This window comes from Nicotiana tomentosiformis, chromosome 2 (genome assembly GCF_000390325.3).
Source record: "Nicotiana tomentosiformis chromosome 2, ASM39032v3, whole genome shotgun sequence".
Lineage (NCBI taxonomy): Eukaryota > Viridiplantae > Streptophyta > Magnoliopsida > Solanales > Solanaceae > Nicotiana > Nicotiana tomentosiformis.
Window position 1 is genome coordinate 16476402 of NC_090813.1, and position 15529 is coordinate 16491930.

At 39.0% G+C, this 15529-nt stretch overlaps 2 protein-coding genes across 2 annotated transcripts; one reads left to right on the forward strand and one right to left on the reverse strand.

The window, feature by feature from the left end:
- Window positions 1–775: 775 nt before the first annotated feature.
- LOC138904396 (uncharacterized) lies at window positions 776–4028 on the reverse strand. The gene is made up of 4 exons (XM_070192898.1): window positions 3617–4028; window positions 2885–3000; window positions 2654–2750; window positions 776–1278 (listed from the first exon to the last, which is right to left on the reverse strand). Exons 1-4 carry the CDS (start codon window positions 4026–4028, stop codon window positions 776–778), a joined length of 1128 nt encoding a protein of 375 aa, XP_070048999.1.
- A 9974-nt stretch (window positions 4029–14002) lies between these two features.
- Window positions 14003–14422, forward strand: LOC138904397 (uncharacterized). Its single transcript, XM_070192899.1, has one exon. The coding sequence runs from the start codon at window positions 14003–14005 to the stop codon at window positions 14420–14422; it is 420 nt and encodes a 139-aa protein (XP_070049000.1).
- The last annotated feature ends 1107 nt before the right edge of the window (window positions 14423–15529 follow it).

A 15529-nucleotide genomic window follows, 5' to 3' on the forward strand; every position in this document is an offset into this window, starting at 1 on the left:
TAAGGTCTAATGTACAAAGGGCTAAGCTTTCCTTTCTTACCGAATCTCATAACGCCTTTGATTGGTGATACCTTTAGGAATACCCAGTCATGTACCTGAAACTCTAAGTCTCGTCGTCGATTATCTGCATATGACTTCTGACGACTCTGAGATGCTAATAGCCTTTCCCTTATAAGTTTAATCTTCTCAACTGCCTGATGTACTAACTCTGGTCCTACTAACTTAGTTTCCCCAATCTGGAACCATCCGATAGGAGACCTACACTTTTGTCCGTAAAGAGCTTCGTATGGAGCCATCTGAATGCTGGAATGATAACTATTATTATATGCGAACTCAATAAGTGGAAGATGATCATCCTAGCTACCCCTGAAGTCCATCACACAAGCCAGTAGCATATCCTCCAGTATCTGAATAGTACGCTCAGCCTGACCATCTGTCTGGGGATGAAATGTTGTACTAAGACTTACCTAAGTCCTCAATCCTTTTTGGAAGGACCTCCAGAAATTAGCTGTAAACTGAGCACCTCTATTTGAGATAATAGATATAGGGACACCATGAAATCATACTATCTCCTTAATGTAAAGCCTTGCATAATCCTCTGCTGAATATGTAGTCCTGACATGTAGAAAATGGGCTGATTTTGTAAGTCTATCAATAATAACCCATATATAATAGAACTTACGCTATGTACGAGGTAAGTCTATGATGAAATCCATATTAATCACTTCCCATTTCCAAGTCAGAATCTCTATAGCCTGCAATATCCACTGCGTTTCTAATGCTCAATCTTAACCTGCTGACAGTTTGGGCACTGAGCAACAAACTTTGCTATATACTTCTCCATTCCGTTCCACCAGTATATTCCTCTGATATCATGATACATCTTCGTTGCTCCTAGATGAATAGAATAACGAGAATAGTGAGCTTCTCCCATAACCTGCTGGCATAACCCTGCCATATTAGGAACACATAATCGACCTCGATATCTGAGGAATCTATCTTCTGTAATCTCAAATTGTGTCTTCTCCTTTTGAGGGGTTGTATCTCTATAGTGAGCTAGCAGAGGATCTTCATATTGGCGTTCCTTTACTTCAGTTACTAGAGAGGATGTTGCCGTGTCCTGAATAGTAACTCCGGTACCACTTGAATTTAGTAATCGAACTCCAAGATTAGCTAGCTGATGAATCTCACGAGCTATCTCACTCTTCTCTGGCTGTAAATATGATAGGCTATCCATATATCTATGACTGAGGGCATCGGCTATTACATTCGCCTTTCCTGGATGGTATAGAATATCAACATCATAGTCTTTCAGTAGCTCTAACCATCGCCTCTGACGTAAATTCAATTCCTTTTGCTTGAATATATACTGAAGGCTCTTATGGTCCGTATAGATATCAACATGAATTCCATACAAATAGTGCCTCCACATCTTTAGTGCATGAATCACCGCGGCTAACTCTAAATCATGGGTCGGGTAATTCTTCTCGTGGTTTCTTAGTTATCTAGAAGCGTAAGTGACAACCTTACCATGCTACATTAATACACAACCCAATCCAACGCCCGGAGTGTCACAATAGATAGCATAACCATCGGTCCCTTCTGGAAGTGTCAGAACCGGTGCTGAAGTTAATTTGTCCTTCAATGCCTGGAAACTTTGCTCACAAGCATCAGTCCACTGAAACTTAGTTGCCTTCTGAGTCAACTTTGTCAATGGTGCTGAAAGAGAAGAAAAACCCTCTACAAATCTCCTATAATAACCTGCCAAACCCAGGAAGCTACGAACCTCTGTCGGTGTCGTGGGTCTAGGCCAAGTCTTCACTGCCTCAATCTGCTATGTATCAACCCGGATACCCTCACCTGAAATAATATAATCAAGGAAGGCTAGAGAATTCAACCAGAATTCACATTTAGAGAATTTTGCATACAACTTCCTTTCTTGTAGAATTCTGAGTACAGTACGTAAATGATCTGCATGTTCAGGCTCTGAACGGGAGTAAACCAAAATATCATCTATAAATACAATCAAGAACTGATCTAGAAAGGGTCTGAACACATGGTCCATCAAGTCCATGAATATTGCTGGGGCATTGGTCAACCCGAACGACATAACTTGAAACTCAAAGTGCTCGTATCTGGTCCTGAATGCTGTCTTCGGAATATCTTTCTCTTTAACCCTTACCTGATGGTACCCATACCTCAAGTCTATCTTCGAGAAACAGCTGGCACCCTACAACTGATCAAATAAATCATCAATTCTCGGGAGCGGGTACTTATTCTTGATCGTCTCCTTATTCAACTGCATGTAATCAATACACATCCGCAAGGAACCATCTTTCTTTCTTACAAATAACACAGGTGCTCCCCACGGTGATGTACTAGATCTAATAAAGCTTTTTTCAAGCAAATCCCTCAATTGTTATTTCAACTCTCTCAGCTCTGCAGGTGCCATTCTATATGGAGAAATATATATCGGCTAGGTATCTGGTAATATGTCAATATCAAACTCAATCTCCCGCTCTGGCGGAAGGCCTGGAAGCTCATCGGGAAACTCATTAACCATCGGGATAGACTGAAGGGTCGGTGACTCTGCTTTCACATCTTGTACCCGAACTAAGTGATAAATATAACCCTTTCTGATCATCTTCCTTACCTTGAGATAGGAAATAAACCCACCTCTCGGCTATGCAGCATTTCCTTTCCACTCCAGAACTGGCTTCCCTGGAAATTGGAACTGAACCATATTTGATCTACAATCAATGCTAGCATAACAAGAAGCCAACCAATCCATACCTATTATAACATCAAATTCCACCATATCTAACTCAATCAGGTCTGCTACTGTAGAACGACTATGAACTACTACTATAAAGTCTTTATATACCCGTTTAGCTATCACTGGATACCCAACAGGTGTAGATACCTCAAAAGGTTCAATCAACTCAGGTTTTATCCCAAACTTACTAGCAACCAACGGAGTGACATACGATAAGGTGGAACCTAGATCAATCAATGCATATACATCATATGAGGAAACTGATAATATACCTATAATAACATCATGTGATGACTCCTGATCTTGTCGACCCGCTAATGCATAAATACGGTTCTGAGGACCGCTCGAGCTAGATGCTCCACTTTTACCTCTACCACGACCAGCTGGTACCCGTGAACCTTGCCCAGGGGGGGCGTACTGATGATGACGAACTGGCTACAGATCTCACTGAATGAACTATACATGCACCGCCTTTCGTCGGACAATCTCTCATAACGTGGCTTGGATAACCACAAGTATAACAAACACCCAACCCTACAAGGCACTGCCCGGCATACTGCTTACCACACTGAGCACATCGTGGCAAGGTTGGCCTCATCTAACTTGACTCACCCCTATACTGAGAACTAGAGGCCCTGGAACTCTGATTGGGCCTTGAATATGTGGAACGATCAAATCTCCTACCGGTAAACTGAGGGGGTGCACTAGCCGATGGCTTGGCAGGATACCCCGGGTATTGCTGTCACTGACCACCTCGAAACTCACTAGAAGGACCTGAAGATCTCGCTCTCTTACTCTGGCTCCTATCATGCTCACGATCGGCCCTCTACTTCTGCTTACGCTCCTCTACACCCTGAGTGTATGGCTGAATACAAGAAATATCAATGCCTGGCTGAAGTGAGACTGGCATACAGTCATTAAGCAGGTGCAGCTCCAACCCCATCATGAACTGGTGAACCCAATCCTCCATCTTAGCTAAAATAGTGGGAGCATACCTAGCCAAAGAATCAAACTGAAGGTTGTACTCCCGAACACTCATATTACCCTGTCGAAGGGTCAAAAACCTATAAACTCTAGCTCGTCTAAGTTCTGGTGGCAAATAATGACGTAGAAAAGCCTCTGTAAACTCTTGCCATACTGCTAAAGGGGCATCCTCGCCTCTGGACAACTCCCAAGACTCGTACAAATTAACTGCAACATCCCGAAGTCTATAGAAAGCTAGCTCAACTAACACAGTCGCAGTGGCCTTCATTACCCTCAAAGTTCTCTACATCCTATCAATAAATACCTGAGGGTACTCATTTTGATCTGCTCCTGTGAATACGGGAGGGTCCAAATTAATGAAATCGCGAACCCTCGCACTAATGGCCCTATCTGCATGTCCGATACCTACCTCCTGGCGTCAAGTCTGTGCGGCCACTAATCGAGTCAATAGCTGAATAACATCTCTTATCTCCAGACCTTGTGCATCTGGCCGAGGAACTGGGGGTACTGGGGCTGGCGCTGGAGCTGGTGCCCCTCAGATCTCCTCCAGAGAGGGTAGGATATGTGAAGTCTCACTATGTGACTCTCCCCGAGCCCTGTTAACTCGTGATGCTCGACTTGTAGTCTCATCATCCACGGACTTGCCCTTCTGGGCGGCTATAGCCTTCTTGGGCATCGCTGAAAACATAACATAACGTTAGGAAAATGAATTCTTATATCGCACGATCTAAGATAAGAAGGGAGGGTAACATCCTATATGTCCCGCAGCGTCCTGTTTATAAGTGTGGTGCATAACACACTCATAAATAAGACTCTACTAGACACAGTCTGTAGACAACCCTAGGATGGAACTGCTCTGATACCACTTTTGTCATGACCCAACCGATGGGCCATGACGAGTGCCCGAGTCTACCTATTGAACACCCCAAAGAATAGGTCTAAGATAAAACATGGAATAAGTGTTGGTCATGCATAACATCTGGCAAAAAACTACTGAACCATGTGAATAACATACGCGAGAAAATATGCCCAAAACACATATGTACATATATATATATACCGAATACGGTAGGGAGAGCCGACAAGGCCACATACTATCCAACTATACATGACTGTCTATAGACCTCTAATAGAGTGTACAACTGTATAAAGGAAGGGACTAGGCCCCGTCATACCCATATATGTATATAAAAGTATCGTACCAAAACCCAATAGCAGCTCTGAATCAAATGGAGCACACCAACTCTCGTTGTGCAAAGATCCTAAGAAGGGGGACCGTCAACCTGTCTACCTGCACCTGTGTTATGAAACGCAGGCCCCAAGAAATAGGGGCGTCAGTGCGAATAATGTACCGAGTAAGTAAGGCATGAAAAGTAGTATGTAATAGACATAAAAGAAACATGGAGTAAAGGACTCAATCTGTGAGTCTGAATAGCTTTGTGAATCATGAAACTTTTATAATGTCATGCATATGCATATAAATGTCATATCATGCATAGGTATATGCGTACATAACATCATCAAGCCTCTGAGGGTATCCCATCATATCATCTCGGCCTTTGTGGGCAAAATTATCAACGTATACCAACTGATCAGGTGGAGGTGCGCATATAACGCCATAACCTTTCCCCATATCCCATATGCATATAATATACACGTATATAACGTCATCTGGTCATGGGTCAATGTACATGTATAAATGAATGCAACGCATAATGAAGTAAGTCAATAAGATCTCTCAGAATGTCATAAGATCAATATACCTTCGGATAAACTTTATCAACTACGTATTTTTTCTGATACCCATGAACAGAAGATATAATAATAAGACACATGAGGAATCAACAACATAGGTACCCCTAGTGCTTCTATGAACAGAGGTATTTATGAAACTTGTGTGTTTGTATCGTATGGAATATGCCAAAAGGAAAGAAAGAATAGCCTTAACATACCTTTATTGCTTGGCTAGTGATAGCTCACGAGTTCTCGTACGCTCTACGAATGATAATCTACATTGTATAAATGATTTGGATCACAATCAAATCAATAAACCAAGAATTGGGTTCACTACGGCATTTTATCGAATACTTAGGGTGCATAAGCTTCATCTCATCCTACAATAGCAATTCAACACTACTAGCTCTTCTCCTCTACTCACAACACAACCACCATCACAAACAACTATACTTCACAATTTTCAGCCATAGGATACCTTAAGAAACCACTCAAAACCGTTCAACAACTACAACACTTCATCAATAACCAAACTATGATCCAAATGACCTCAAATACATGGAGAAAGGTATGATATTACCTTGAACAACAAGGATAACAACACATATACATATTTATAACTATATTTCCAGCCCTTCAACATAACCAAATCCTCTTCAAATACATTACAAGAACCTTTATTTCTATATCAATAAGAAATTAAAGTGGATTTCTCTAAGTTGAAGATAAACTTATCTAGAAGGATTGTTAAATTCTCACCTTAATTATTTGAAGAAAAGGGATAAGATGAACTGGAGATAAGCCTTCCCAACACCTTTACACACAAATCTTCCAAACCAAGAATAAAATTACAATACAATTTCCTTAGAGATAGATGTCCGTAAGGTGCAATTGTAAAGGGTTTCTAGTTGATTGAGATGGGGTTTATATGAATTGAATAATGTGCCATGGTTAATAAATTTGCTTCCTCAATTCAAGTTAAAGAACTCTTCATACCGTAAGAAAGAACTAACTTTCATTGCTGCCTTTATTCGAACTAAGAAACTAATTTAATTCAAGTAGTATATTAAGACAATCCATAACCCCTTGGACCGTGGGGTCCACTTCCCATATATAAAAAATATGAATTGTCCACCCCCTATATACAGCCACCATATCACTTATGTAGAGTGAATGAGTCATTTTCTCATTTCATATTATGCATCCACGTGAAAAGGTGTCCCTCCTCAATTATGGTAGGGTCTATTTTCATCTTTAGCTAATTCCATTATCGATATTTCTTTCACTACACTCCGAAATTTAACTAATGCACGTCATAATCTCTTTGACCTCAATTTGATATATACCAAGTTGTTTAACATATTTATTAAACTCATTATCAATGTAATCAATACTAGTCTGTAGCCTATTTTGCAAACACCAACTATTGTTCCTAACCATCATGGTCACACTTATAAGTCCTACATCATTTCGAGACTTCATCTTTTTATACATCGTGCTCCTTTTTTTGAATACTTAGATATGACCAAAATTCTTTCCTGGCTCGGGTCTATATACATATGCCGAGCGACTCAAGCCATAGACCGAAAGCACATGATGTAATATATTTCACTCCCCCTGATGAAAAAACCTTGTTTTAAATATTCAAGTCTCCGCATTCCAATCTTGTATATCATCTTCTCGAAAGTTACAGTTGGCAAAGACTTGGTGAACAAATCTTCCTAATATTTACTTGAACGGATTTATTACACATCAATGTCACCATTTTTCTGAAGATCGTGTGTGTAGAATAGTTTTGGTAAACTGTGCTTCCTTCTATCTCCTTTTATAAATTCTCCCTTCAATTGGGTTATGCGTGCAGCATTGTTTTCGTATAAAATTGTGGGTCTTATATCACATTCCAGACCACATGTTTCCCGAATAAAATGAATCACTGATTTCAACCATACGCATTCCCTACTTGCTTCATGAATAGCTATTATCTTAGCATGAATTGAAGAAATATCAACAATAGATTGCTTTTGGTGTGCCATTATATGACAGTATCTCCATATGTGAACACGTAGCCAGTTTGAGATCGAACTTTATGGGGATCAAATGAATAACCTGCATCTGCATAACCAACAAGATCTGCACTACGTTTGTTAGCATAAAATAAACTCATATTAAGAGTTCCCTTTAAATATCATAATATATTCTTAATCCCGCTCCAATGTCTCCATGTAGGAGAAAAGCTATATCTTGCTAGTAAATTAACAACAAATGCTATGTCAGGACTTGTAGCATTACCAAGATACATTAACCGCACCAATTGCACAGAGATAGGGCATTTCAGGACCAAGGAGTTCCTCATCCTCTTTTGGAGGTCGGAACGGATCCTTATTCACTTCAAGTGAGTGAACGACCATCAGTGTACTCAATGGGTACAATTTGTCCATGTAAAAGCGTTATAAGACCTTTTCTGTATAGGCAGATTGATAGATAAAGATTCTGTCTACTAAATATTCAATTTGCAGACCAAGACAAAGGTTTGTCTTTTCAAGATCTTTCATCTCAAATTCTTTCTTAAGATATTCAATTGCCTTTTGGAGCTCTTCTAGAGTTCCAAAATGATTTATGTCATCAATATAAACAACAAGTATAACAAATTATGATGAAATTTTCTTTATAAAAATATATGGACAAATAACATATTTTATGTAACCTTCTTTCAGCAAATATTAATTGAGGCAATTATACCAGATGTGCCCACATTGATTTAAATCGTACAATTTTTTTTTATAATTTAATCGATTATATTTCTGAATACTTTGAATTATATTTTTCAAGCATTTTAAATCCTTCAGGGATCTTCATATAAATTTGATCAAATGAGTCATATAGGTTATGACATGCATTTAAATGGCATGACATCTTCAGGTGTCTAGACTACAGGTCCGATCCTCACAATCCTTTACAATATTGTGCACTATATTGTATCAAATATATCGTCGACGATTAGTTTGTATCGGTTCCTAAGCGACATAAATTGTTGAGATATCGTCACGTTCTTTATACCTGAACTTCTTTTGGAGTTTCATGAAATGTTATGTCGTGGGCTCTTCTAGAGCTCATTTCCTCCTCATTATATGATCATTTTGATCATTTGCTCCTATAATTTTTCAAGGATTGTTACCTATGGAACCAATCGGTTTACTACGCTTCATGCTTGTAGTAAACTTTATCCTTCAGGGACTTTAATTTTAATATGAGCATTTGCAGCTGAAATATGATATTTAATTTTAGATAAGCAAATGCTTCTAGCATTTGACTTGAATTATCTTCTGAATGAGGATCATATTAATGATAATTCGATTCATATAGTATATTCTCCAGTTTCTTATTTCATCCCCTAAATGATAGAAAAACTAACATATATCCCCAATCTTCTTTGGGAAACTTATCTTTGTGCATTGTGGTAGAGAAATTAATCATATACCACACATTAAAAGTTATTAGATAGTAAAAATATTTGGTTTCTAATCCTAAACTAACTATGAGGGGAGGACTTATCATATATTGTTGGTCTGATGCATACAAGTGTTGTTGTATGCAATTTAGAAAATCTTAGACCAACACATAAAGCTTTCATCTCATAAGCAATATTTTAGCCATTAATAGGAAGTATTCAATGCTTAACCAGCTTGGATATAAACCAACATTATCAAGTTGAACTATCATGATTTCATAATCTGAAAATTATGCTCTTATTTGAGAAAAGCAATTTCAAATGCCAAACTGCACGTTAACAATAATCACACATGTAACCATCTCATATATTCATCTATAAGTGGTTCACATGATAGGTGAATGGGCCTGCATTCACCTTTTATATATTTCAGGATCAGGGGTCTTAGTCCCAATTTTAGCTGATATAATCAATTTATTATGAGAACAAGCAACACAAGAGAATTCTTGAAGAATCTTCTAGTTCTTCAATATATGCTTATCATAATTCTCAATTAGCTCATCATATTTAAACTAGATGGCAAGTAAAAACTTTCAGTTTATCATGGCATGTGCTATCTTTTAGTAAACTTCTAGTTTACTATGGCATAAACTTTTGTATCGGTAAAGTTCTGATTTACTGTGGCTACTTTTGTATCGGTAAATTTATGATTTTCTGTAGCTACTTTTGCCTCAGTAAAAACTTCTGGTTACTGTGACACGTGATGTAGTACAAATTGAAGAATAAGGCGGGTAGCTTCTCACATACATATTTACCCCTTATGATTGTAGAAACAAGAAGATTTTCAATATTTCAATTATTTGTAATCTCAGTATGATAGTCATTTGTATTAGTAAACTTCGGGTTTATCATAACATATGTTTTGACCACAATAATGACAAATGAGCTCTTCGGGAGCCTTCAATTCATTGTCCATAATCAAATATTATTCAGACACTACTTGTGTCATGTGTCTTCTAGACAAACAGTTAGCTCTTCAAGAGCTTTTGATAAATTTTGTACTACCAAATATTGCTGAGACACTTCTGGTGTCATGAGAGAAAATCATAATCAAATGAATACTATAAAGACAATTCTAAATTTATAAATGATGAAAATTAAGAATTTTAATTTTTTTGGTACTACATAATAATTTCCTGCATTAGGAGGAAATTTTAATTATTTATTACTTTAGGAGAAATTTGAAATATGAAATATTAAAAATATATTTTCTCAATCGTATTACCTCTTCTGGAGGTAAATTGTGATATCTTCACACTTAAGTGTGTGTTGATAAGTGGTAATTTTTGACTACTTATCAACACCTATTTGCTTTTATTTTAGTCCGAAAATATTGAATTGTGTTCTCGAAATTAATGAAATTGTGCAAATTGCAGGAATGCTGGAAGTTTGGTCTCCTATTATGAAATTAGACTAAAAAAGGAGTGTTCCAAAGCACAAGTTAATTTAGGGGGAAGAAGCAGAGATGTGCGGTCCGCAGAAGGAATTCTGCGGCCGCAGAAGAAATTGCGGACCGTAGAATTCCATCTGCGGCCGCAACCCAAGCTAAAGAGCCCAACATGAGTTTGACAAATGTGCGGCCGCAAAACAGGGTGTACGCTGACAAATATTTTTAAGTTCGGAGAATGTGCAGAAGACCAAGTACTGACGCCTTTCAGAAGTGCCAACCGCACAAGAATTGTGCGGCCGCAGAAGTTGCTTCGCAGCCGCAGTGCAGAAATAAGCGATTGCAGAACCCTCCTTCCTGCCAACTGAAGAAATCTGCGGACTACACATAGAATTGTGCGGCCGCAGAACCTGCCGAGGGGCATTTTTGTCAGCGATTTTTGGCCCAGTATAAATAGATGAGTTTCACAAATTTAAGTCAAGTTTGAACATTCAAAGCTGCTGTAGCCGTTTCGTGTTACCACTTTAGGAAATTTTAGATTATTTTGGTGTTTAAACATTTGATTTCATCATTTTAATCTTTCACTATGAGTTTAATTAGCTTTTCTTCTTTATTTTCTTCAATTCCCATTATGAGTAGCTAGATGTTTACTAGGGTTGTGACCCAACCCTAGAGTATAAACCTTATTGGTATTTAATTTAATGCTTGTTTCTGATTGAATGTTGATTATTTAGCTTAGTTCATGCTTTAATTTTAGAATTAATGGTTGCAAGCATTGATTCATACCTATTTGACTTAGTCTCTACTTGAGAAAGAGGGATCTAGTCTAGGATAACTTGGCTAACAAGGAATTGGATTAATTGAGAGATTGATTAGCCTAATTAAATGGTTCAAACTAGAGATAGTAAGAACCCGACTTGAGCTCATATCAACTATTTTGTTTGATACTCATTTGGACTTGAGAAAGCCAAATTGGGCAAAATCACTCTCTGTCCGAGAGGTATTGAGTGGGTGATGTAGAGTTGAGAGCTATAATATACCCCAATTAACAAAACAAGCATTAACGTCTTTATCCCATTAGGCAAACACCTAGGTCATGGTCACATCCCTAGGCTTTTAAACTATTTGGAAAAACACCAAAAATATTCATCTCAAATCTATTTTCCTTAGCTTACAATCATTAGATTAATAGTAGAAGTAGAAATCAAAACTCTGTTGTGGATGTGCAATTTTAGATAGTCCATTCGCTTGCTTCAAATATATACTCCTAACACCCCTCATAACTCCCTGTGGATTCGATCCCGACTCATAGTTGAGTGATTTATATTGCATACGACTGTATCATATCTCTTATCGAGGTATATTATGGACGTCATCATTTTTTGGCGCCGTTGTCGGGGAGTTAAAATGGTGTTAGCTATATATTTGGGTTTATTGTTGGAATATCTTATTTTCCTTCCGTGTTACTAACTTGTGTGAAATCGTAGGTATAATCATGGCAACAATGATCTAGAAAATTTGCCTCTGGGAGATTTGTATGTGGAGGACGACCAAGTAGAGGAGGTACCTCATGAGCCATAAGCCAATCGGAGAGGCCGGGTACCTCATGACAATGTGCTCGTTCCACCCTCACCCCCACCACGAGCGGCTCCACACCGGATATTGCCCAATGAAGGATATGCAAGTGCAATAGTCTCTCCCTGTATTAGGGATGGCAACTTCCAAATTACCAATGTGATGCTCACTTTGCTTGAGCAACGGGGTTTGTTCACCGGTGCTCCAACTCAAAATGCGTACAAATATTTGAAGGGGTTTTTGGACACTTGTTAGGGGACTAAGCAAATGAATGTCTCCAAGGATGCATTGAGGCTAAGGCTTTTTCCCTTCTCTCTACGGGGGAAAGCTTTAGATTGGTTGGAACGATTGCCGAACCATTTCATTCACACTTGGGATGAGTTGGCGGAAAAGTTTATTTCTAAGTTCTTTTTTCCCGGGAATATGGCTACACTTCGAGATGAGATCTTAGCATTCAAGCAAGAGCCAAATAAACCACTACACGAGATATGGGAATGTTATAAAACAATGGTTAAGGAATGTCCCAACAATGATATGACGGAGAACATGATTCAACAAACTTTCTATCATGGGATTAACACAACCAACCAATGTGTAGTGAATCAACTTGCCGGTGGGAACTTCATGACTACGTCTTATGCGGAGGCGTGTGATATTTTGGATGAGGGGCGGAAACGTCATCGGCTTGGCAATCCCGGGCCAATGTTCCACAAGGTGATCCAAACATGATCCACCTTCACAAAGAAGTGCAAGACCCAACTAAATCAAGTGCAAAATTGGTAGCAAAGGCCCAACTAAATCAAGTGCAAAATCAAGTGCAAAATCCAAACAACCACCGTGACGCAGCTAGCAAAGGCCCAACTAAATCAAGTGCAAAATCCTAAGAAAGTCAATGCCATGGAGGGAGCGAACATGATGGTGAACAAGAGGAGGACCAAGGGTCCACAAGTACAAAATCGAGTGGAGAATTATGTGCAAGAAGATAGTGGTTTTGAGGAAGGTGATTCTTATAATGAACAAGAAGAGCAAGTGCAATATGTGAACAACTTTCAAGGGCAAAGAAACAATTTCCAAGGCCCAAACCAACAACACTAACGACCTCAAAATAATCAAGGCAATTGGAATTCTAACAATCAAGGCAATTGGAGCGAAAACAACAATCAAGGGAATTAGTGTAACAACAACAATCAAGGAAGTTGGAGTGGAAATAATCAAGGAAATTAGGGGGGTTAACAATCAAGGCGGATGGAACAACAATCAACGCAACCGGGGGTCTGGTTTTCAAAGGCCCCCGATATATCAATAACCGAGCAACCCACCTCCTTATCCTTCCCATGGTTCAAGTTCTTCAAACAATGATATGGGGCATATTGAAAATATGTTCAAGAAAATAATGAAAAAGAATGCCGATTCGGATGCCCAACTTGCCTCACACAACATATCAATCCGCAACTTAGAAGTTCAAAAGGGGCAAATCTCTCAAGCTCTAAATTTTCGTCCTAAGGGGGCACTACCAAGTAACACGGTAGTAAACCCAAAGGGTGGAAACAACACGGGGCATGCCATGGCCGTTACTACAAGAAATGGAAGAGGTGGGAATACACCCACCTCAAGTCAAAAGTAACTTGTCGATGATGAGCAAGTGGTGCAAGAAGAAGATATCCCGAACAATATGGTGCAACCTAATGATGAAGTTCGGATTGATATTGATGATAGTGTGGAAGAGACTCAAGAGGAGGTGAACCCATCTAGGGAACACATTATTGACATACCGGAGCCGGTAGTGCAAAAGGCTAAGGCACCATTGCCTAAGCCCCCACCTCCATACCCTAAAAGACTTGCCAAGCAAAATGTTGAGAATCAATTCAAGAAGTTCATTCAAATGATGAAGAGTCTCTCAATCAATGTGCCATTAGTTGAAGCTTTGGAACAAATGCTCGGTTATGCCAAGTTTATGAAGGATCTTGTGACAAAGAAGCGGTCAATGAATTTTGAAAATATCAAAGTCACTCATCAAGTGAGTATAATTGTGCATTCAATGGCTCCTAAGTTAGAGGATTCTGGTGCTTTCACGATTCCTTGTACAACTGGAAGTGCCAAGTTTGCTAAAGCTCTTTATGATTTTGGGGCAAGTATAAATTTGATGCCCTATTCAATTTTCAAGACTTTGAGAATTGGCCAATCAAGACCCACCTCTATGAGATTGCAAATGGCTGATCATACTATAAAGAGGCCCTTGGAAGTGATTGAATATGTCTTGGTTCGTGTTGATAAATTCATTCTTTCGGCGAATTTTGTCATTCTAGATTGTGAGGTTGATTATGAAGTGCCAATTATTCTTGGGAGACCTTTCCTTGCTACAGGGAAAGCTTTTTGTGATGTTGAAGCTGTAGAACTTACATTCCGGGTTGGTGATGAAAAAGTGGCATTCTATGTGTGCAAGTCCATGCGAAAATAGCAATGAGGTGTGTTCTTTTATGGACTTGGTGACCGATGTTATTGTTGATGAAACAAGTGCTACAATCAATGTTGTTGATATGTTGAAGGCCGTCTTACTCAACTTTGATGATGACGAGATGGATGGAATCATTGAATGTGTGAACTCTTTGCATGGAATGAGGTCGTACAACTATGCACCCTGGAAATAATCTTTGGATCTTGAAAATAGGATAACTCATCCTTCTATTGAAGAGACCTCTACCTTGGAGTTGAAGTCATTGCCTCCACATCTTTGGTATGAATTTCTTGGCCCTTGTTATACTTTACCGGTTATTCTTTCCTCTTGTTTGACAAATGTGTAGGTAGATTCCACATTGGCGGTGCTATAAAAGATGAAGAAGGCTATTGGGTGGACATTGGCGGATATTCGGGGGATAAGCCCTGCCTTTTTCATACATAAGATCAAGTTGGAGGATGGCGCCAAACCATTTATTGAACATCAAAGGAGACTCAATGAGGCTATGCAAGAAGCTGTCAAGAGGGAGATTATAAAGTGGTTGTCTGTCGGGGTTGCCTACCCCATCTCCGATAGTTTGTGGACTTCTCCGATTCAATGTGTCCCAAAGAAGGGGGGCATAATGGTGGTCACCAATGATAATAATGAGTTGATTCCTACAATAAAGTTGACCGGATGGAGGGTGTGTATGGACTATCGCAAGCTCAACAAAGTCACAAGGAATGATCACTTTCTCCTTCCCTTCTTAGATCAAATGCTCGATAGATTGGCCGCCCGTGCTTTCTATTGCTTTCTTGATGGGTATTCGGGCTACAACCAAATTTCTATTGCTCTGGAAGATCAAGAGAAAACAAACTTTACATGTCGCTATGATACTTTAGCCTTCAAGTAGATGTCATTTGGTTTGTGCAATGCACTGACGACTTTTCAAAGGTGTATAATGGCTATCTTCATGGATATGGTGGAGGATTACCTTGAAGTTTTCATGGATGACTTCTCGGTGGTTGGAGATTCTTTTGATGATTGTCTCGTAAATTTGGATAAAGTGTTGGCTAGATGTGAAGAAACAAATTTGGTACTTAATTGGGAGAAATGTTATTTCATAGTCGA